General features: G+C 37.8%; 2 protein-coding genes and 1 long non-coding RNA gene across 9 annotated transcripts in view; 2 read left to right on the top strand and 1 right to left on the bottom strand.

Annotated features, from left to right (window-relative positions):
* Positions 1–15,653: 15,653 nt before the first annotated feature.
* Positions 15,654–16,657, top strand: LOC130091583 (uncharacterized). The gene is made up of 2 exons (XR_008807829.1): positions 15,654–16,057; positions 16,165–16,657. It is a non-coding gene; the product is annotated as an uncharacterized LOC130091583 (long non-coding RNA).
* A 526-nt stretch (positions 16,658–17,183) lies between these two features.
* On the top strand, positions 17,184–18,203 carry pierce1 (piercer of microtubule wall 1). Its single transcript, XM_056259742.1, has 3 exons — positions 17,184–17,365; positions 17,658–17,736; positions 17,807–18,203. Exons 1-3 carry the CDS (start codon positions 17,217–17,219, stop codon positions 17,987–17,989), a joined length of 411 nt encoding a protein of 136 aa, XP_056115717.1. The 5' UTR covers positions 17,184–17,216; the 3' UTR covers positions 17,990–18,203.
* Positions 18,204–18,940: 737 nt separating this feature from the next.
* Positions 18,941–21,484, bottom strand: part of LOC130091692 (tight junction protein ZO-2-like) — a 113,214-nt gene continuing 110,670 nt past the window's right edge. For all 7 annotated transcript variants that reach the window (XM_056259747.1, XM_056259743.1, XM_056259748.1 and 4 more), the window contains exon 23: positions 18,941–19,392. In XM_056259747.1, coding sequence (XP_056115722.1) covers positions 19,221–19,392 — 172 coding nt within the window. In that variant the 3' untranslated portion in view covers positions 18,941–19,220. The remainder of the gene's footprint in view (positions 19,393–21,484) is intronic.

The raw sequence follows: 21,484 nt of genomic DNA on the forward strand, positions 1-21,484 counted from the left end.
ATTCGTGGATATCTTGCTCTGGAGGCAGTCTCATGCAAGCGTATTTGCCTGTGTGTCGTCACAGATCCCGCAATATCAAAACAAGCTGTTTTTGGAGCTTGATTAAACAAAATACTTTGTTTATAATGAGGAGGACGTTTTAAGCTGTAAAACTTGCAGGATGTTTGAATGGTACAAAGACCAACTCCTATATGTCAAAACATCAAGGCAAATTTGATTTTGCATGTCATGACCCCTTTAACAGACAGTGAATGTCATTGTAATATATGCATACTGAATTGTTTCTTTTCCAGCTGTATTACTATCAATCTCTGTTTGTAAATTTAAGCAATCATTTTACCTTAACACTGTTCTTTTGCTGCCTTGCAAGCACTGGTATTTCCATCAGGAAATGCAAATCTGGTTATTATTATTACTATTATTATTATGAATGCATAATCATCCCCTACATTTTGTGTGAGGTGCTGTTGTAGATGAATAGTTCTCTATGGCAGGTGAAGTGGTAAGCATCTTTTCTGGTTCTTTACTCTTTCCTCCCAGAGAAGAAAGAAGTGTCACCTCACTCACTCATTCACACTTTCTTCCTGCGATGTGTGCACACACACCACAGCTGCTCCCTTCTTTCTCTCGCTCTCTCTCACCTCTATTCTGTTTCTCTCACTGTTGCTGTTTCGCCTCTTTATCTTTCTTCTTTTCATATTTTTCTGCATCTGTAGCCATGTTTTGATGGGCCCCGTTTGATTTTGATTTTACCATAGGATGTCTGGTCAGGTAAATTAGTGTTTTTACAGATTTAAAAAAAAAAATGTTTGTCTGAATCAAACACTATCATAATAAAGAGCAAACTACTTATGTTTATCGGCTAACTTGGAAAGTGGATAAGCTTGTCTGTAATTATTGTTTCACAACTACCCCAACTAAAGGCACGTTCACACCAAGAATGAATACTATAAAGATAACTATAACAATAACTACATTAGCGTCCGTTCACATCAACACACAATATCTTTTTGTTTAAGAGTGCTGCAGTATTGTCATCTGCCACTTTAAATGCTCGAGCTCTGAAAGTGATTCCAACAATATCGTTTCTCTGTGCCGTCATAGTTGTGGTGTGAACTGCTATTCTTTTATTTTTAAACGATTTTTAGAACTATATCTTTATCGTTATAGTTATTGTCCTTGGTGTGAATGGCCCTTAAAGTTAAATATCTCATTGCACTGCCTGGTAGACCTTAGTTATAAATGTAGACTTTTTGCCAAGTTTCTAGGTAAATGGTTAGTTGGCTGATTCAAGATAGTAATAGTTGATACTAATCCTGTAAGAAATCAAAAATGAGGTAGTATTTACTGTGAAATTTCACTAATAATAACAAAGAAACGGCAAGTAACAGAATTAAATGTCATTTTGAAGTAGAAGGACTAAGGGGTCGTTTACACGACACTGTTTTCAACTAAAAACAAAAACTATTTTTTTATGCATTTTGACCATCCGTTTACACGACAACGGCGTTTTGAGGGCCTGAAATCGCAATCTTTTGAAAATTAGTTTCAAAGTGCACGTTTTTGAAAACTACATTTTTATTGTCTCTGTGTAAACTACAAAAATGCAAATATGTGGAAGCGGTGACGATACGTGCATGTATATTGCATAATGCATAATTCAGCGTTTTTAGTCGTTTTTACTGATCTGTGTGAACAGGGATCGTTTTGGCATTGCCGTGAACAGGCATTGCCGTTTTTACACAAAACTTTTCAAAAAAAAAACGCAAAGGAAAGACTTTTCCGGTTTTAGTACATCGTTGTGGTGTAAGCGAAAAAGTATTTTTTTTTTTGTCTAACTTTACTCCAATAATCTTTATTTCGAAAAATCTTTTTTACAGTGTGCTGACAACACTGGCAAAGATATATATATATATATTTAAGTCTCACTGCGCTATATTGGAATGTCACTTGGCCAATCAAATAATTGGATTCCATCTGAATCAGTACATGAAATCCCAGATGTCCTCTATTATTGTAACTTTAATTGGCATTTAGAAAAGTGATCAGCCTCTTTTTTTCTCTCTTCTTCTGCTCTTTTTCTTTCATTCTCTCTCTCTCTCTCTGTCAGCGCAGTGGATGTGGCTGTGTATGGTGTAGCTGTAGTGGTGCAGTCCAGTAGATGTTGATGGTGGTCCTCAGCTGGTGCTGTGTTTCGACGCATGCATGCTTGCCCTGTCTCTGTGTGTGTGCCAGTCTTAGGGGGTCCAAGTCTCCATAAAGTTCAAGCCTTCGACTTCTGATGGTTGAACTTAAGCTTTTTGAATTGTGTTTGTGCCTGTTTATTTCCTTCTCTACTTTATCTTGAGTGTTTTATTTCTTTTGGAAAAGATATGCATGGTCTTGTCTCTACACATCCCCCTAAGTTATTCTTTTAAATTGTTTACACCGTTTTAGGTTCTTTTTTTTTTTTTTGAGTCTCTCTGAATGATTGATATCCAGGTCCAAGATTAACAGTCACCAAGCGCTAAGTAAATATATCATTACTTGCTAATTAACTACTAAGAATAAAGTCGATAAAACCTGCTGGTTTTATCTGATATAAGTGAATCAAATGTGATTCAAAGACACATAAAATATGTAACACTATTAATAACATTTCTTGTTATATTTCTTGCACCAAAACAAAATCATACGTGTCTTTGTTCTTTTACACAACGACCTGCAATGAACCAAACTGTGTTTTGAATACAAATATTGCAATGAGAAATATTTTTGCTCTGTTAATTTTGGACCCTGTCAATATCATTCTGATTTCATTTTTGATGTTAAATGCAAGTATTTACCTCATTCAGGATAGATTTGGACTGCTCTTCAATAATAGGTTCTGAACGTTACGAATACGGTCATATCCATTCATGAGGAAACACTACTGCAGAGCTGAAATGTCTGTTTTTCTGTATATTGTGCTTTTGAACTTGCTGGATCCCTTCCTTCGAAGACCTCATAAACATAAAACTGCCAAATAAAGTGTGAAAGGCTTGTGACTTTTTTTGCAAATGCTAACCAGTATAGTCGACAATGATTTGAGTTTTATTTCAGTTATCAAATCATTCATATTGTAAAAGTCAAAATTGTATGTCTGTCGAACTGAGCAGTTTTTATGTAGAAGTTTAACAAATTAAAGGTCATTTTAAAATGGTTCTATTTGTCCCGTTTCTCATTTAACTAAATGATTGTGTAACGTTGTGTAGATCAGCTGGATTTAGTTCTGGGCCTTGATTTAACATCCATTATTGTTTGTTGTAACAAAGTGAACCAGGTTTTAATGTGGTCTTGCATAAATTACTGCATGTCATTCAACCCATTTATGTTCCTAATTTAGCTAAATTATACTGCTACTGTATGTTAGCGAAGTTTGATTCAACCTCATTTTTAGATTTTATTTATTTATCTTAAGGATGTTATATGCATTTTATTATTTGTCTTAGTGTTGTTATTGTTAACTAACTCATTAAAACAATTTAAAATAATTTTCAGTCATTCAAATAAAGCTAAAATATAGATAGAAAAAATTCAACTTAAAATTTTAAATGACAAACTAAAACCTAAATTTTAACACATTAAATTACTGAATATTTAAATGAAAACAAAGTATGAAAACAAAAAACAATTTGAATATTAATAAATACTATAATAGTATATAAATAATAATTAAATAACACTATACAAATAATTTTTTGCCTGCTGTCTGTCTGCAATCCTTCCAGAACAGACATGCTACCCATTTTCAGGTCACGACGCCACCAGAACTCTAAATGTGACCACAAGGGGGCATCAGATCACATCAACTGGTGAAATTCCCAAATATGTTTTATGATCATTACTACAGTAGCCTCCTCAGCGGGACATTCTAAAACGCTTAACGTGAAAAACGCTTAACGTGGCTTACTGCACTAAGACAGTGATATTAAAAGACCAAACTCAGTACACATCATATTAATAAACCATACTATGTATAAAATAATAAGATGAGTCCAAAATATGAACGCAACGCGTTTAATTACACGTTAAGCATTTTCTTCCCATAGAAAACCGTTATAAGAAAACGCTTAACGTGGCTTACTGTACTAAGACAGTGATATTAAAAGACCAAACTCAGTACACATCATATTAATAAACCATACTATGTATAAAATAATAAGATGAGTCCAAAATATGAACGCAACGCGTTTAATTTCACGTTAAGCATTTTCTTCCCATAGAAAACCGTTATAAGAAAACGCTTAACGTGGCTTACTGTACTAAGACAGTGATATTAAAAGACCAAACTCAGTACACATCATATTAATAAACCATACTGTATAAAAAAATAAGATGAGTCCAAAATATGAACGCAACGCGTTTAATTTCACGTTAAGCATTTTCTTCCCATAGAAAACCGTTATAAGAAAACGCTTAACGTGGCTTACTGTACTAAGACAGTGATATTAAAAGACCAAACTCAGTACACATCATATTAATAAACCATACTATGTATAAAAAAATAAGATGAGTCCAAAATATGAACGCAACGCGTTTAATTTCACGTTAAGCATTTTCTTCCTTTTTTTTATACATAGTATGGTTTATTAATATGATGTGTACTGAGTTTGGTCTTTTAATATCACTGTCTTAGTACAGTAAGCCACGTTAAGCGTTTTCTTATAACGGTTTTCTATGGGAAGAAAATGCTTAACGTGTAATTAAACGCGTTGCATTCATATTTTGGACTCATCTTATTTTTTTATACATAGTATGGTTTATTAATATGATGTGTACTGCGTTTGGTCTTTTAATATCACTGTCTTAGTACAGTAAGCCACGTTAAGCGTTTTTCACGTTAAGCGTTTTAGAATGTCCCTACTCAGCGGCGTCCTTAGGGCGGTGCAACTGGGCGACCGCACCGGGTCCTGTAGCGAAATCCTCCCATGCCCAATCGTGAACGGACCGAGGGGGATCAGAGGTGTAGTGGTAAAAAAAGAGGTGGGTAAACTATAAATTCTGGTGGACCACGACGTGATCACCCGGTAAGGAGGGCCACTGCCTACCGGTGTATGTGTATCCTGATGACATTGCTATAAGGAGGGCTCGACATTAAGCCTTTTATACGCTTGTTCTTAGGACAAGTAAATCTGTCATTCACTTGTCCGAGTAAAAAAGTTGCTCGTCCGGATTTTTTTTGTGTGTGTGTGTGTTTTAATTTATTCTGAAACAATATTCTCATCAGTGTTCAATCAGCTTTGATATTTAAATCGGCATATTGTAATATCTGCACCTTTAAAGGGCATCCCCTCCCCCAATATTTGTAAATGTATGCTTCATCTTTCATTTTTAAATTCCTAAATTTGATCAATAAATTCAATTATTTCGAATAATAAGACACTATAGGGCTGTTACCCTAGGGGCTAATCAAATTAAATCATTTACACTGAAAAATTACAATTGCATAAAATAATGTTATGAAATTGATTTAAATTTACATATAAGAAACATTGGAAAGAATGATACTTTTAAACATAACACTAAACCGCCTGTAGGTGGCGGCAGGCGACCGTCTTAATGAGTGAGTCATTGATTCATTCATTTAAACAAACAAACGATTCGTTCAAACGGCTGATTCATTCAAGAACGAGACAGATGTTTATGAATGGGTCATTGAATATTTGACTCAATCGACTCGTTCAAAATGCTGAATCATTCAGTAATGAAAACAGGTTGAGTGTTCCTGTGAGATGCGCCGTGGTTCTGCTGTGATTTTTGTTTGGAACTATTTTCGCTGCTGAAACAGAACAAAAACAGGCAATATTGCATCTAAAATGTAAGTGACTTAATTTTAACTGTTTGTTGAACTGTTGTAGAAAAGCAATGTCACATTTTCAATCGTGATGGTGTTCAGGAAAAATAATTGAGGTTGCTTATTATGTTAAAAGTATAAAAACTCCACATTTAGATATTTTATAGGCAGTATGTTGTTAACTGAGTGGGTGTGCGCTCATTTATGTAGATTTCTCCTCAAGAGGCTGCGCGAGCGTCAACAGCGCAACTTTACCGTCAGTAATAGTCAACAACACTGACAGCGCAATATGAAAGAGTTCGTCTTAGGTTTAACAACCTATGAAACTAATAATGAACAATATGAAACTAAAACGACATAAGCTTAATTTAAAATGTCTACAGGCTATTTAGAGGTGGATAAACGCACTTTAGAGGTGGATAAACGCAATTTAGAGGTGGATAAACGCACTTTGGAGGTGGGTAAACGCTATTTCCGAATATTGGGAAGTGCGTAAACGGCGTTTACGTGCGTTTAGCCTCCACTACATCCCTGAGGGGGATCACCCCCACACCACAACCCCAAACCAAGGGAGCCCCCGCTCCAGCCTGACAGTACTACACTGTAAGTGCTCCATTTGCTAAAGTCCAAGAACATGAAAAATGTTACAACAAAAGCATGACAAATGGGTGCCACAAAACGTCACACGGTCACAGAGTTACTCAAGTATGAGCAAGAACAGAGATGTTCTGACTGACACAACAAAAGAGTTGTTTTAAGATCTGTTCTGATGGAGTTGGATTATTGCAACAGTGCAAAGGTTCAAAAATAGCACACATGGTCGTCTTCATCCAGTATTGCTGGGAGTAAAGACAAAGATGCATAGGCGTCGATTTCGGTGGGGACGGTGGGTACGCGTCCCCACCAGATTTCGTCATGAGTCATTTTGTACCCACCACTCTTGGAAACATTGAGGCACGGTCGGATGTACCTAATACAAATAAAACATCTCCAGTTAACTAGCAGAGCATTCATTTAGTTCGCTCTTAAATAAGAGATCTAGCTAAAATGTTTTGTTTTTTAACTCAAGCTGAGCGCTCGTGTCCGCTGCTATCAGTGTCGTGGATACAGTGTTCTCTGTGGCTCGCGCACAGTCTCGGACGCGCACTTCAATCTATCGCCGTTGCGGAGAGACTCTGTATATATTCATTCCGGTGAAATTACAAAATAAAATGCACACAAACGTGTCCCTGGCTGCTTGATATAGACTGTAACCACTGATGAACATTATTCAGTTTTGAGAGAAAAAAAAAACTATACCGAGGGCGGATTAGAACCCGTCACCTCTGACACGCTTGGCAAAAGATCTCCCACCAGACCATTTAAGAACTCAAATGAAAATTTGCGGATCGATGGATTTATTTACGGGTTAAACAGGCTGCAGAATTTATACCCAGCACTTTTGAAAATGCACTTCCGAATGCGTCTCTGTCCCCACCACATTTCAAACCAAACTGACGCCCGTGCAAAGATGGGCCTAGGTTGAGTAATACAAGTTTAAAAAGTCTCTATTTGTTGAGTCGGTTATGTAACATAACGGCCATTCATTTGATTGGATTTGTCGTGAATCGCCATTACATAAAATCTCAAGAGCAGCCTCTTCTCATAACTCTCAAGAAAGAAACCCTCATTCACCGTGTAACAGGTCATATCCTCGCTGGTCCGGTGCAGGAACGTGGAGCGCTGAGCCGTGTTTTGCCTGTCTGCTCTAACAGGAACCCAGCGCTTCAGATGAATGGCTTCCTCCTCCTAAAAACGTACCCTGCGGTCTAGAGCTCAAAGTTGAAGAGGCTTTAGAAGGGAAAAGGGGGTGCGATTGGTTTAGCAGGTGAGGGCTGGGAATGCCCGATAAAGAACAGAATTTCTTGCATCACTTCCGCTGTTTGTTCTTCTTTCTATTTCCAAGCGATGGAATGCTTTGCCATTCAGGAGGCGAGGAATTCAAAACAAGTTCATTAAGTTTGAATAGCGTCTTCTTTTTAAAGCTGTGTTTGACCACCCCACCCTAATATCACAAAGGCCTTTCCACAATACACATCCGTCAGCCTCCAAGAACTGATTTCCTGCCTCTAAACACATTTTCATTTGAACATATAGCAGTCTGTTTTTGAACGAAGTAATAACAGATGTTGGTACCATGCTGATGGAACAAACTAATGTTTGCTTTTGCTTAAGTGTCGGTAATCTACTGTAAATAATAGATGTGTTGGGCAACACGAAGTGGTATTGGCATAGACTTATTAAGAATACATATACACCTACTCAGCGCCCCCTGCTGTTATGGAGGAAGAAGAACTACAGTATTTTTGTCATGGAAAACTTGCATAGCCTACTGCCTACTTTTTATTTTATTTTTTACAAATAGTATATGAAAGTGTTGATAGCTAAAACAATTTGTAAAAATAAATAAAATAAAGCTGAAATAAATAAAATATTAGATGAAAAACTTAAAATTGGCCTTGGCAAGAAAATGACTAAAACAGATAAAAATAAAGCTAAAAATAGAAATATTTAAACTTAAACTAAAATTAAAACTTAAAATATAAAAATAAAAGCAAATTCTAAATATTAATAAATACTATATATATTACTAAAATAACACTGATGAGAAACGGTGTGCATTATGGGACAAAACATTCAGCAATGAAGTGCTGCAGCCATGATGTCAAATCCGGAAAAATAATTCGCCAGTGGTTGCCTCAAGATTTTCCTATGGGTTTTTATAATGAGTGTGCATGTGTGTTTTCCATAAGATCTGTGGTGAACATAACTTGACAATACCTGGACATTTCGCTCTACAACGTAAATCCCAATAAATCAAATTTCTTTTTTTGCGAAAACGCAATGTTTATTATAAAAAGCATTTGGTTTGTAAGTAATAAACGTTATAACTTTTGGGGTGTGAGTGTGTGCAGTTTATGCTGTAGAACAAAACGTCCAGGTATCTTCAAGTTGTTTACCACAGACCTTATTTTATTCATTAAATTGAAAACCCCACAGGAAAATCTTGAGGGAACTGAAGCTTTTTCTCATTTTGAAGAACATTTTAAAAATCTATAGAGCCTTTTTCTAAGAACCTTTTGTGCGATGGAAGTTTCCATGGATGTTAAAGGTTCTTCATGGAACCATCGATGCCAATAAAGAATCTTTACTTTTAAGCGTGGCGTCTGCAAACAAATGCTTCAGGAGCTTTTCTATGAACTAACTTCACTTTTCTGTGTCATTTTGGATGTTTGATCATTTGGTGGATTTGGCAAGTCATTTCTCCTCAGGTTTCACTGACCTGAACATTTTCCACTAATTTTTGACAAAATTTAAGTGTTCAAATAGGCTACTTTTGCCATCATTTTTAACAGTAGGCTACGTCTATTGTTTTATATATTTTTAAAAACTACAAAACTTTTGTGAAATATTTTGCTTTAAAATGGTTTGATATTTTGTTATCTATTTTAAGCCTATCAAGCCTAGTTTAAGTGTCCACATACTTTTTTGGCGCCTACGTATTGTGTTAATGTTAAAAGTTTAAAGGATATGGTTTACATTTCTGAAATGTTTGACCATGCCCACGGAAGTGTTCAATAACAGCAATTCTCGAACGACGTTGAATTTACTTTCGATGAAATAAAAGGAACGCGGCATTGTGCTTGAAGTCTTTAAGTGAAAACACTGATTTTCTCCCGACACTTTAGATTTGGCACCATTTTGTCTTTCTAAAATCTGTCACTCACTGCTGACGCAGATCCTTTTCCTGAGCGGGTGAGATTTTTATTGTTCAGATGCAGCAGGCCCTGCTATCTCCATCCACCAGTGGCTTCCTGTTTCCTCCAACACTGGAAATGCTGCGTTTCTGTCTCCCTCCTCATGCTAACCTTCAGACATAAATTAAAACCAGTTGGCCTCTTGTTTCCCCTTTATTTTCAATTGTTTTCTGTGTTAATACTTTGTGCTATTTTATTAAACAGACAGTTATGGTTCTGGATTCTGATTTAGTCTTTTTGTTATTCTGTCAGGGACTAATTAAAAATCAGCGTTTCCATCACGCGAAACGACCGTTGGCGTTGTTGACTGACGCGTTTCGCTGGAATAGCTTTCTGTTGCATAAAAGTAGGCCTACTACTGTGATAGTACTGTGTTGCATAAAAGTACTTCCAGCACAATAAAGAATTTATAGATTAAATAAAATGTATAAACCTTTATTTTACGAAGCAATGCGCCATTTCCGAACTGCTCTCTTCTGATGAGAATGTAAAAAGCCCGCGATACTCAGCTTTAGGTCGTTGCTTCAGTTCAGAGTCAGACAGAGGGTGGTGTATTGTTTCAACTGTAGGCCTAATTGACCCAGCCACAAACCCAAGGGCTGGGTAACACAAAAACTACCCAAACATAGAGAGAGAAAAATAACCTAAAAATTACCCAACATGCGTCAAATAACACAGAGTGTAGGATAAGTCCTGACTCCTGACATAAAACTATTGACAAATGAAAAGTGCAGATGTGCATTTGGGGTTACCGTGATTTTGCCAAGACAGTCATGATCCTGGAACAACATTCCGGTCTGAAAATTTAGAAGGGCTGCAAACTTTAGAGTTTAGCGTGGAGTGAGAATGGATGGGGGTGGAGGTGAATCGATTCATAAGATTAGATTTGATTCTGATCTTGATTCAGTATCATTTGACAAAATCAGTAGCTATAGCCTAGGGACATGTACATTTTTCTTAAAGGGATAGTTCACTTTGAAATTAATTTTTGATATGTTTTAGCTTACCTCAAGGGCATCCAAGATGTAGGTGTCTTTGTGTCCACAGTATTTTCAATTTTGTTATTTTTAGGTCAAACCGTTCTTGTCTATCAGTCATATAATGCAGGTCTATGGTCACCACCTCAAAGAGCATGCACAGAGAAGTCCAAATTAAACATGATTTAATGACTCGTAAATGTAAGTACACATTGATGGCCTAAGACACGAAACGAGCGGTTTGTGTGAGAAAACGAACAGTATTTATATCGTTTTTACCTCTTGTAATCACAGTCACGTCCAAGTGATCTGATGGCGCGGGCGCCTCGGTCTGCGCAAGCGCCGGCAAGCACCGGAAGTGATCTCTCGCGCGTGTACATCACTCATTGTTTACACAGAGATTTCGGACGTTTTACCTTTCACTGTGAAGATCTAAACATATTTAGATATACAGGAAATCGCAATGGAAGACGATTTCGGAAAGAAATTAGAAAAAAAGAGAGATTTTACGTCTGAAATCTCTGTGTAAACAATGAGTGACGTACACGCGCGAGAGATCACTTCCGGGGCTTTCCGGTGCTTGCCGGCGCTTGCGCAGACAGCCGCCCGCGCCATCAGAGTACTTGGACGTGACTGTGATTACAAGAGGTCAAAACTATATAAATATTGTTCGTTTTCTCACACAAACCGCTCGTTTCGTGTCTTAGGCCATCAATGTGTACTTACATTTACGAGTCATTAAATCATGTTTAATTTGGACTTCTCTGTGCATGCTCTTTGAGGTGGTGACCATAGACCTGCATTATATGATAGACAGACAAGAACGGTTTGACCTAAAAATAACAAAATTGAAAATACTGTGGACACAAAGACACCTACATCTTGGATGCCCTTGAGGTAAGCTAAAACATATCAAAAATTAATTTCAAAGTGAACTATCCCTTTAAGGAAACAAATCCCTCTCAACTAATGCTGTAAATACAGAGAAACCTGTCAGCTGCTATTGTTATTAAAGGTTAAAATTACCAACTCATTCTTACTTAATTAATGGGGTTTTATAATAACGTTATAATATGTTTAATGATGTAAGAGAACAAATAATAAATATGTTATATAGTGCATGTATTTAGCAAAATGATCCTCTCTCAAGAGTAAATTTTTCTTGCTAACTGACTAACATGCTATATTATATGGTCATTGATTGGCTTTACATGACGTTCACAAGCTGTTTTACAGAGGTGGGTAGAGTATCCAAAAACTGTACTCAAGTAAAAGTACAAGTACTTATAGAAATATTTACTCAAAGTAAAAGTAAAAGTAATAATCTTAAAAGTTACTTGAGTACGAGTAAAAAAGTAACCAATGAAAAAACTACTCAAGTAGTTAGTTACTAGTTACTTTGGATCACATAGGCCTATGTGATCCAAAGTAACTAGTAACTAACCACATATATATATATATAACATGATATTATTTAGATATTTTTTCATTTTATGACTGACTAAAATTATCATAATTAGATAAGCTATCTTTGCAACAAAAACAGAAGAGACAAACATTATTTCTGTATATCTGTATATTATATCTATAGCCCGAAAACCATTGCCTGTCCTTTGGTTTGTATAATAGTATAATAACTTATGCAACTACATTTGGATTATTAGACAATGTCGGAATAAAGTGACTCTATGGAGTTTTGCATTCAAATGTAAAGGGATATGGCAGTCATGTCATGCCCAACACAAACAACGATCAAATGCAAGGATCTTCTTCTGTCTGTTCTCCAAAATGTATTTAAATGTAGGCTATATTTATGAAAGCATCTTTAAACTGGTTAACTGTGTCTAATAAGGTAGGCAAAGGCATTCGTTTTCAAGTCGAGTTCGCACGCCACTGCGCAATAAACACATTGTGTGTGTACACACATTCATAAACTGACGATGATAGCTTATTTAATGTATAAAGTAATGTATATGTCCAAAAAAAGGGGTAATGCCATACTTTGTAGTAGTGCTATATATGGCGTAATAATCAGTTTGGTGGTAAAATGTATTACCTGAATGAAATCGAATGTATTGTCGTGTGGAATAATTCATTCACAGACAGCTTACGAAGTAACATACGAAGATGTTCAACTAATAAAGATCTTCATCGCTCGCAAAAAATATGATGCATTTGCAGATTTACTTTCTAGACTGTACTGTAGACTGTGGACCGCCACTTCATACAACGCTCTTGATGTTCTTAAATCTTCCTGTTACGACTCCGAGACGATGCAGTGTGTGCAGGAAACTGAACAGATCATTCAAACTGATTCGCGAACCGATTTAGACAGATCTGCCCAACTTGTTTGATGAAGTCTTTGAACAGAATCGACTCAAAAGAGTGATTCATTTGTGAATTGAGCATCGCTCATGCCCATAAAAAAGAGAGAGCGCGCGCTTAGAATAAACTACGCTTTTAACAACATATTGCATTAAAATAAAGTAACGAGAGGAACGTCGCTCAACGTAACGAAATAAAAGTACAGTTTTTTCATTAGAAATGTACTCGAGTTAGAGTAAAAGTACCCACAATTAAATCTACTCTTAAAAGTAAAAATTTTCCAAAAAAATACTCAAGTAAATGTAACGAAGTAAATGTACTTCGTTACTACCCACCTCTGCTGTTTTATTCACGTCTTTCCGTGGTTGAAATTATCATTGAACGATTACCTGAGACATTTCAGTAAGCTGTACTGTATCTTTCAACGTAACTTCTGATGTTCATTCATATGGTGCTATAGTAGTAATAACACGGATCGGTTCACGTGCCGCTTGAACTGAGGTGCTACAGCGATCTGTCACGCCACATTCAAGAGCGCCAAAACAATAGTTCTGTCATGACAACTCTCGGAGAGATTGCCATGGTAATTAATTGATTTGGCATTGGCATAAATGAAATAACCCCCGTATAGCAGATCTAAACAGGTGGAGCTGGGGAAGGTGGAGGGTTTCTAAAGTGCACTGCAGACTGCTAATAGCAAACTACTTGTATTTGAATGTTGAGCTGCAGCTCATTGGCCACTGATGCAACAGCAACCAATCAGCTGCACTGTGTAGATAATGATATGATCACTACTAAATGAGTTAAAGACCTATCAGCCTGAACTAGGCTAATCTATTTATTTATTTTTTTGTAATAAAATTGACAGTGTAGAATAGATAATGATATGATCACTACTAAATGAGTTAAAGACCTATCAGCCTGAACTAGGCTATCTATTTTTTCTTTATTTTGTAATAAAATTGACAGAATTTGAAAGCTGAGACTTTGTTTCATATCAAAAGTATCCTGCTGTCTTGTCTGTCGGTGCGTTGTCAGTGTCCTCTTTGCTCTGCGATGTTTTTTCACTGAATGAGAAAATGAAAATAGATGTGGCGTGACTGAGAGCGTGAAAACAGTGTCAATTGTGTGAGTCTCACGCTGATGCAGAAGCACCTAACCCTAGTTGTAAGCTTAAAGTTGACATAAACTCTAAACTTGTCCCTCAAATCTGATTGGTTGATTGGAATGTTGTTTCAGGATCAGCAGAAATGTTGATCCAAGAACGTGTTGTTGAATCATGTTCACCATGTTTTCGAAGCACAGTTTTCAACAGCCCCAAGCAGAACTAAATGAACCCTAGTTATGTCAAATATATAATTAGAAGATGCAGTAATTCTAAAAACAATTATTTTTGCTTAAGTGTGCATAACTTCCCACTTCAAAAGAATGATCAATTCTTCTCAGAGTTCACTGACAGACTCCAGCAGTTCTAGGAGGATGGAGATTGTTCTTTACAGCAGTTTTATCAGTTCCAAACACACACAGGAATTCCGGTTTGGGGAATGACCATCCTGATTCCTCACTTCCACAGGAAGGTCAAATAAAAAGAACCTCTTACACGAGAAAGGCATTTCATTTCTCACATGCCTGGACAGAGGTATCAGCTACAATGACTGCAATAGTAAAGTCCTGCTTCTGGAGCACAGTCCTTCGTCTATGGACCTCCTCGTGTCTCAGATTCACCAGCTGGACCGAAATTGGAAACAGATCCATAACTTTCAGGTAGAGTTTAGAACAAACCATTTTCCAAGGATTTTTGGTCACACTTTACATTACACTAATGAACAATATGTTGTTGCTTTTTGGAAATGCTTTAATTATGTTATTGTTGCTATTTTAGTCCAAAACAATAATATACAAAATGGACACTTTAATGTTTCGGTTGAAAATTTCTCAAATTAATAAGGCCATTGGCTTTTCTCTTAAGGTTGTGATAATGCATCAATCTATGTGATGCATTTCCTGATTTTACTTCATATTTGTTTGAAATTTTTGAAAAAGTAGTATACAAGAAGTATAGAATAATATAAGTGCTTTATGTTATATGTAATATATTGTTATACATTTAATTAACATTTTAGAAACAGATTTATAATTTATTTTTAATCAAACTACGTCAGCGGATCACATAATTTTACAATTTGCCAACAGAGGGCGCAATTTTAAATAAACTAGGCGGGCGTGGAAGTGTTTAATTATTTGTTTTGTTGTGCATGTATTTATATTCATATTAGAGTGGATGGAACAATGTTATAAACAAAGTTATTTCAGATTAGTCTTACAATATTGCTTTGTTTAAAGTATTACATCATGTTTTTCTACTCCATCACTGCAGCCATGGATGGATTGGATTTAAAGGGATAGTTCACCCAAAAATGAACATTTTCTCATCATTTACTCGCTGTTCCAAACCTGTATGAATTACTCTCTTCTGCTGAATACAAGATATTATGAAGAATGTTGGCAACCAGACAGTTGACAGTAGCCATTGACTTCCATAGTAGGAAAAGAAATATTATGGAAGTCAATGGCTATCATCAACTGTTTGGTTACCAACATTCTTCAAAATATCTTCTTTTGTGTTCAGCTGAAGACAGAAATTCATACAGGTTTGGGTGAGTACAACTTGAGGGTGAGTAAATGATGAACTATCCCTTTAACCTCTCAGAATGTATCAGGCACCTCTGAGGTAAAAGGTAAAGTCTGCATAATTGTAGCAATTTACGAATATGTAAAAATTCTACGTGTTTGAAACAATATACATGGTTTAATTTTACAATGTCATGCCTTGACGAGAAGAAAGAAGCCCTTTTAACTGCTTCACAGTCCATTATTACTTTTGGTACGCGCTAGGCCAGACTCAAACTCGTACCGTGAGTAATAATGCACTGTGGCAGTGTGTTTATCAGCGTGGAGAAACTCAAGCCAGGTTTGGAAGCAAATCAATAAAGAGGAAACATTTTAATATGAATGTTTGCATAAATTAACACTTTGCACTTGCATCAAAACCGAACCATGCCCACACATACTTGCCTTTGGCATTATTCAATTCACTTTTTTTATATTTATGAAACTGCACTTGATGATGGACACACTGTATTGTTTTAATTTTAGGTTTAAAGTGAAGTAAATTGCATTCGATCACAGAAGTGGAAACTCAACTCAAAATGTTTATCAAGGGTATGCAGCATTACACTTCTGTATGCAGAAGTAAGCAGTCTGAACATGTGAGCATCACCTCCAGCGGAAATCAAGCGTTTACCTGGCTATAAAGCTGGGTTTTACTATTATTTCCTATGTATAAAAACTACTAAATGTAAATGTTAAGGGGTGATTTAGACGTGGTTGTATGATGTCCAAATAACTAAATGTAAAAAATAATTAATTTTGTAAAAAAGCAATGATGGTTGAATCTGTTGTTCTTTTGCCTTTTTTTCTAGGTTGAGAGGTCCGTGGACGTATGACAGCCTTTTACAAACTTCAATGTTCATTATAATCCTTTTGCTTTTGTAACAAAACAGATTCCGTTGTCACAATGTAACATGCAATTGATGCAAATAAGAAAATAGTAATGTGTATACCATGTTTAAATATGTTTTATTAAATAAAAATCATACAAAAATGGTTTATATTTTTATCAATATTTAGAGTATTTAATGTTCGGTTAAATTTGAATGCAATAAAATATATTTGAGAAAGAGGTTGTCGGAGCATTTTTTAATGAAAATTTAAGTTTTCACTCATTAAAAAGGTCTGTTGTTTAAATAAATATAAATGAAGACTTCTGAAGTGCCATCTGACATTTTCTTCTAGAATTATCATTTTTATCAAGCTTGTATATTTAAGTTCAGTAATTTCACTTTAATGACAATTAATAGGTAATTGTCTTTGCCATTAAAGTGAAATAACTGAACATAAACATACAAGCTTGATAAAAATGATAATTCTAGAAGAAAATTTTAGATGGCACTTAGAGGCTTTTGCATCTGAAGTCTTCAAATATATATATATAATAGGCCTAAAAGGCCTATTCCTAGCTAACCCCTGTCTGTGAAACCAGGCCAAAGAATTTTACTTCATAACATGCTGACATCATTTTCTATCTTTGAAAAACAATTTTGTGAAGAAATTACCAACTAAAGACTGAGCGGAGGCACATGACGTCACCTAGTTACAGTGTTGATATAGCAACCAATCACTCGCACAGTCGCACTTCTCACAGGGAAAGTCTAGTGTTAGCCTCGACCCACAAACGGAAACATGGACGATCATTCCGCAGATGAAGAGACAAGGACGGAGCCTGAAGTGTTAGCTAATGATACATTTGAAATAAAGACAAGCAATGTGTACAATGTGGATAAAAACTTACCAACTCGCTTTAATAATCCGGAGTGTTTCAGAGGATACAGGTGAGAAGAGTCATGCAGCCGCAGTGGATCATGTGATCTAAATCTGAAATGCATTTATTTCGTTCGTTCGTTCATTCATATAAATATACGAATATATGCTCTTTAGAGGCATGATAAGGCTTATTAGTCATATAAATACACGAATATATTCTCTTTAGAGGCATAGATGAGGCTTATTAGTATCTATCTAGATAAAGTACACTGCCATTGGTCCATCTTCATAGAAATAAGCAAATCAAATTATTATACCAATAACAATGATCCTATAAAGCAGCCTCATTATACTTTTCAGCCCAAAAATGATCAACCCTCTGTACCAAACAACAAGTCAAACATATGGAAGCAAAAAACCAACAGTTCATGAAATGCCGGTAAGTAGCACACCATACACTGCCATATTAATAAGATTATTCGTATTTACACCCACCGTTTATTTTTCAGACAATCTTTAAAGGAAGTCGTCGGAAGTTTTCTGAGCATCTTCTGAAAAGTGGCATGTACAGAGAAAACGGCTTCAACACCGTGCTGGACAAGAGCCGACTCACTGGACCCAACACAACCACTGCGTTTCATGACAGAATCAATTTCCATTGCTTATACCATACAGATGGGAAATCTCAGTAAAATACAGTCAATTTATTCTGTATATAACAAAGAAGTCATGCTAATTTGATGCTAGTAGGGGTTGGATTGTCATTTTTCAGTGCAGACATAACTTTCTGTTATGGTGTTTAAAGGAATAACTCACCCAAAAATCTTCATTTACTCTCCCTCGTGTTTCTTCAAACCTGTATGACTTTCTTTTAGGTGAAACCTAAAAGATATTTTGACAAATGTGTTTTTTGAATCTGTTTGAATATTAAAAAACACACAACTAAGTCAAGAAAGTCAATATAGTTTATTTTATTTGGTGTAGTAGAGTGAAATTCCACAGTAGACCTGAACGTAAAAGTCCAGGGAAAATTCTCTCGCCGTGTGACCCTCACACACAGTGGAAGCCATCAAAATATAATCCACGAGTTTTAGAAGCACTTTGAACCAACGCGTGGAGGTAAAGCGGACTAACCTACAATCAAGCATGTTAAAAACGTAATGCAGTGGGGTTGAAATAAGACAAACCGTGACATCAGCAATTCCCATAGCTCGAACCATCCAGCATCCACCTGAATTGTGAAGTGTCCCTTCGGAAACGGAACTCATTTGTCGTTGCTGTCGCTACACTGAGGAGACGGGCGGACGGTATTAAGGGTTTTGGTGTTGACTTTTTCCCTGTTTTTCCTTGGAGCTGTAAGCAGCAAAAATATTGTCCAGAGGGCTGGATTGTCAAGTCCACAAACCTCCAACATTATTCGTAAAGTAAAAGGCACTTCAAAATGTTGTAACAAAATCCAGTGTATTGTCTTACATCATATAACACACATGATCAGAAATGAAGGAATGCAAAGATACTGTAGTATAAACCTTAAAGAGAGTGACGTTTTAAAACAGTTTTGCTTCAGGCTTATAAAAAGAAAGTAACAAAAAGCTGGTTTGTAGCACACGACAGGTTTAAGGTTTTCATGGAGCGAAGACTCGTGGCAAGACGTTTCTGTAGCGTTGCAGAAACTGAAAAAATTGCATAGGCAAGAAAAAACATGGTTCTGGAATCACACAGAAGGAAACAAAACGAATGCAAATATAAGATTCTATCCACACGGACAGAAAGTTGAACTTCTTTGAAGTGAAAAAGACAAATATATGCATGGGAAACTTAAAAGCAAACGGGACTTCCAAGTCAGCAGCAGCAGCAGTTTTGGTGCAGGGCGGCGCCCCGGTGGAATGGTGAAGCTGTGCAGTGAGCCGAAGCAGAGGAACTCTACAGCTCAGTGTCCTGATACTTTTGTGCTGTGGTGTAATAGCCACGCTTGGTCTGCTCCGCCAGCTGCTGTCGAATCTCCTCCCCGGGCTCCTCTCCAAGGCCGGGCGGGCGGCTCTCCATGTATGGCAGCTTGGAAGGAGGCGTCTGGGGCTCTGGTCGCGCACTGGAGCTGGACGCAAAGCAAACGGCGCAAGATCAGTGAAAAATTTAGCACACTTTTTCACACTGAGAGGGAATAAATTTGACTCACTTACCCTCAAGTTGTTCCAAACCTGTATGTATTTCATTCTTCTGTTTAACACGGAAGATATTTTGAAGAATGTCGGTAAACAAACGGTTGAAGGGCCTCATTGACTTTTATAGTATGAAAAAAAAGAAGGTTTTTTTTCAACTGTTTGGCTACTGACTTTCTTCAAAATATCTTCTTTTGTGTTCAGCAGAAGAAAGAAATTCATACAGGTTTGGAACAACCAGAATTTAAATTTTTGGATGAACTATCCCAAATCTGTCCATCTTAAAAAGTGATCATGTCTCATCAGACTTGGATTAAACCGCTCGATTCATATGGATTTCTTTTACAATAAACAAAAGTCCCCCTGTGGTGAAAATTTATGTAAATATAAATAAATATATTTTAATATGCTTTAAGACAAACCATGTGCAAATTCATAAGTCAACACCACCAAGTGAAAAAAACACGGTTTGAAATCGCTGGTGTTTCTGACGTCACAAACTACCTTGTAACCAATCACGTCAACATGTGATCATCAGTGATCATCAACGAGTGGATCTCTGAGCTGGTGTGAGTGAGTGGAGGTGGGGCTAATTTGCATATTCATAGAACCGTGTATACTAAATGAGGCAAGAGTTACATTCAAGCTATTTTAAGGCATGACAATTGTTTTTTCAAGGAAAAAAACATTTAAATATGTCATTTTGGTGATCAAAGGTGAGTTCTCTTACGAGAGGTTCTCTCGTATTGCGTAAGCTAGCTTACGCTGCGGGAAAGATTCATCTTTGCTGAGATATTGAAGCCAAAAATTATTTCATAATTTGTATCCATACACAACGCAGTTCCTCTGCGGCAGACCTAGAGCAGGCTAGCTAGCAGCTCATTGGTTCGCTCAGAGAGAACTGCTTAAGCCTATGGGAGAGCGGGGCTGAACCCGCTTCCAATGAGAGGCGCCCGCGCGCTCATTGCGTCATGGCCCGCCAGAATGGGCGTGGCCATGGTGTATATAACAGTCTCTCCCAGGCTTATATGTTGATTCATTTCATCTTCAGCAAGCTGCACGCTTCTGCTGTCCTGAGAAAAGCCGTCGCCGTCGAGAAGGCATCACTCTAGCGAGCTCCCGGACCCTGAAGAAGCCGGCCGTCTTCGCCACCTTCAGCCGCCCTGCAAGCTAGCGCCATCCGACGACTGTATCCTTCTCTATTATATCTAAAAGAGCTGAGCGTCTTTTTAAAGATGTCTCGTTTTTCCTGCGGCTCTTGCCGCGCTCGTCTCGAGGACAGAGACCGCCATGTCATCTGCGCTCTCTGCCTGGGACTCGAGCACGCAGAACTCGCCCTCGCGGATGGAGGATGCGACTTCTGTGAGAGCCTGCCGTTGTCGTCCCTGCGGGCACGACTTCTGGCAGCAAAATCCGCTCCCGCGCCGCCTTCCTCTTCGCCGCGTAAGAAAAAACGCCGCTCCCAGAGGCCGCCGGAGCCCCCAGCGGAACAATGCGGGCCGCCGCCGCCGCCTCCCGCTTCCCGCTCTCCCTCCCCGCCCCTGCCGGACATACAGTTGCCGCCGAGTGGCCGCTCTGTCGCTTCCGATGACGCCGCGGAGGAGAAGGACTCCTGTTCACTGCTCGCTTCTGACAGTGAAGAATGGTCATCTCTCGGATCCACGAGAGAATCGGCGGGGATCCGCGCCGGGATAGAGGAGGAACTAATGCGCCTCTTCTCACAGGCCGTCGAACGCCTCGGTCTCGAGTGGTCTCCTCCACCCGAGCAGGCCCCGAACCGGATGGACGGCAGCTTTTTTCATCGGCGCTCGACCCCCGCGTGCAACCGGGCCGCTCCATTCCTGCCTGAACTTCACGCAGAGCTGACGAAGTCCTGGAATGCCCTGCTCTCGGCTAGAAACCGCTCTGATATATCCGCCTCGCTGCGCTCGGTGGACGGAGCCGCCGAGAAAGGCTACTCAGCCATGCCGCCCGTCGAGGACTTGGTCGCCGCACACCTCTGCCCGCCCTCTGCTAGATGGCGCTCTT

This window comes from Rhinichthys klamathensis, unplaced genomic scaffold (genome assembly GCF_029890125.1).
Source record: "Rhinichthys klamathensis goyatoka isolate OS25496 unplaced genomic scaffold, OSU_Roscu_1.1 h1tg000169l_1, whole genome shotgun sequence".
NCBI lineage: Eukaryota > Metazoa > Chordata > Actinopteri > Cypriniformes > Leuciscidae > Rhinichthys > Rhinichthys klamathensis.

Excerpts from the sequence above, each read along its gene's own strand:
- pierce1 (XM_056259742.1), top strand. The coding sequence starts at position 17,217 with ATGGACGATCATTCCGCAGATGAAGAGACAAGGACGGAGCCTGAAGTG. Across the intron at positions 17,366-17,657 it reads GAGTGTTTCAGAGGATACAG|CCCAAAAATGATCAACCCTC; the intron begins GTGAGAAGAGTC and ends TATACTTTTCAG. Across the intron at positions 17,737-17,806 it reads CAACAGTTCATGAAATGCCG|ACAATCTTTAAAGGAAGTCG; the intron begins GTAAGTAGCACA and ends TTTATTTTTCAG.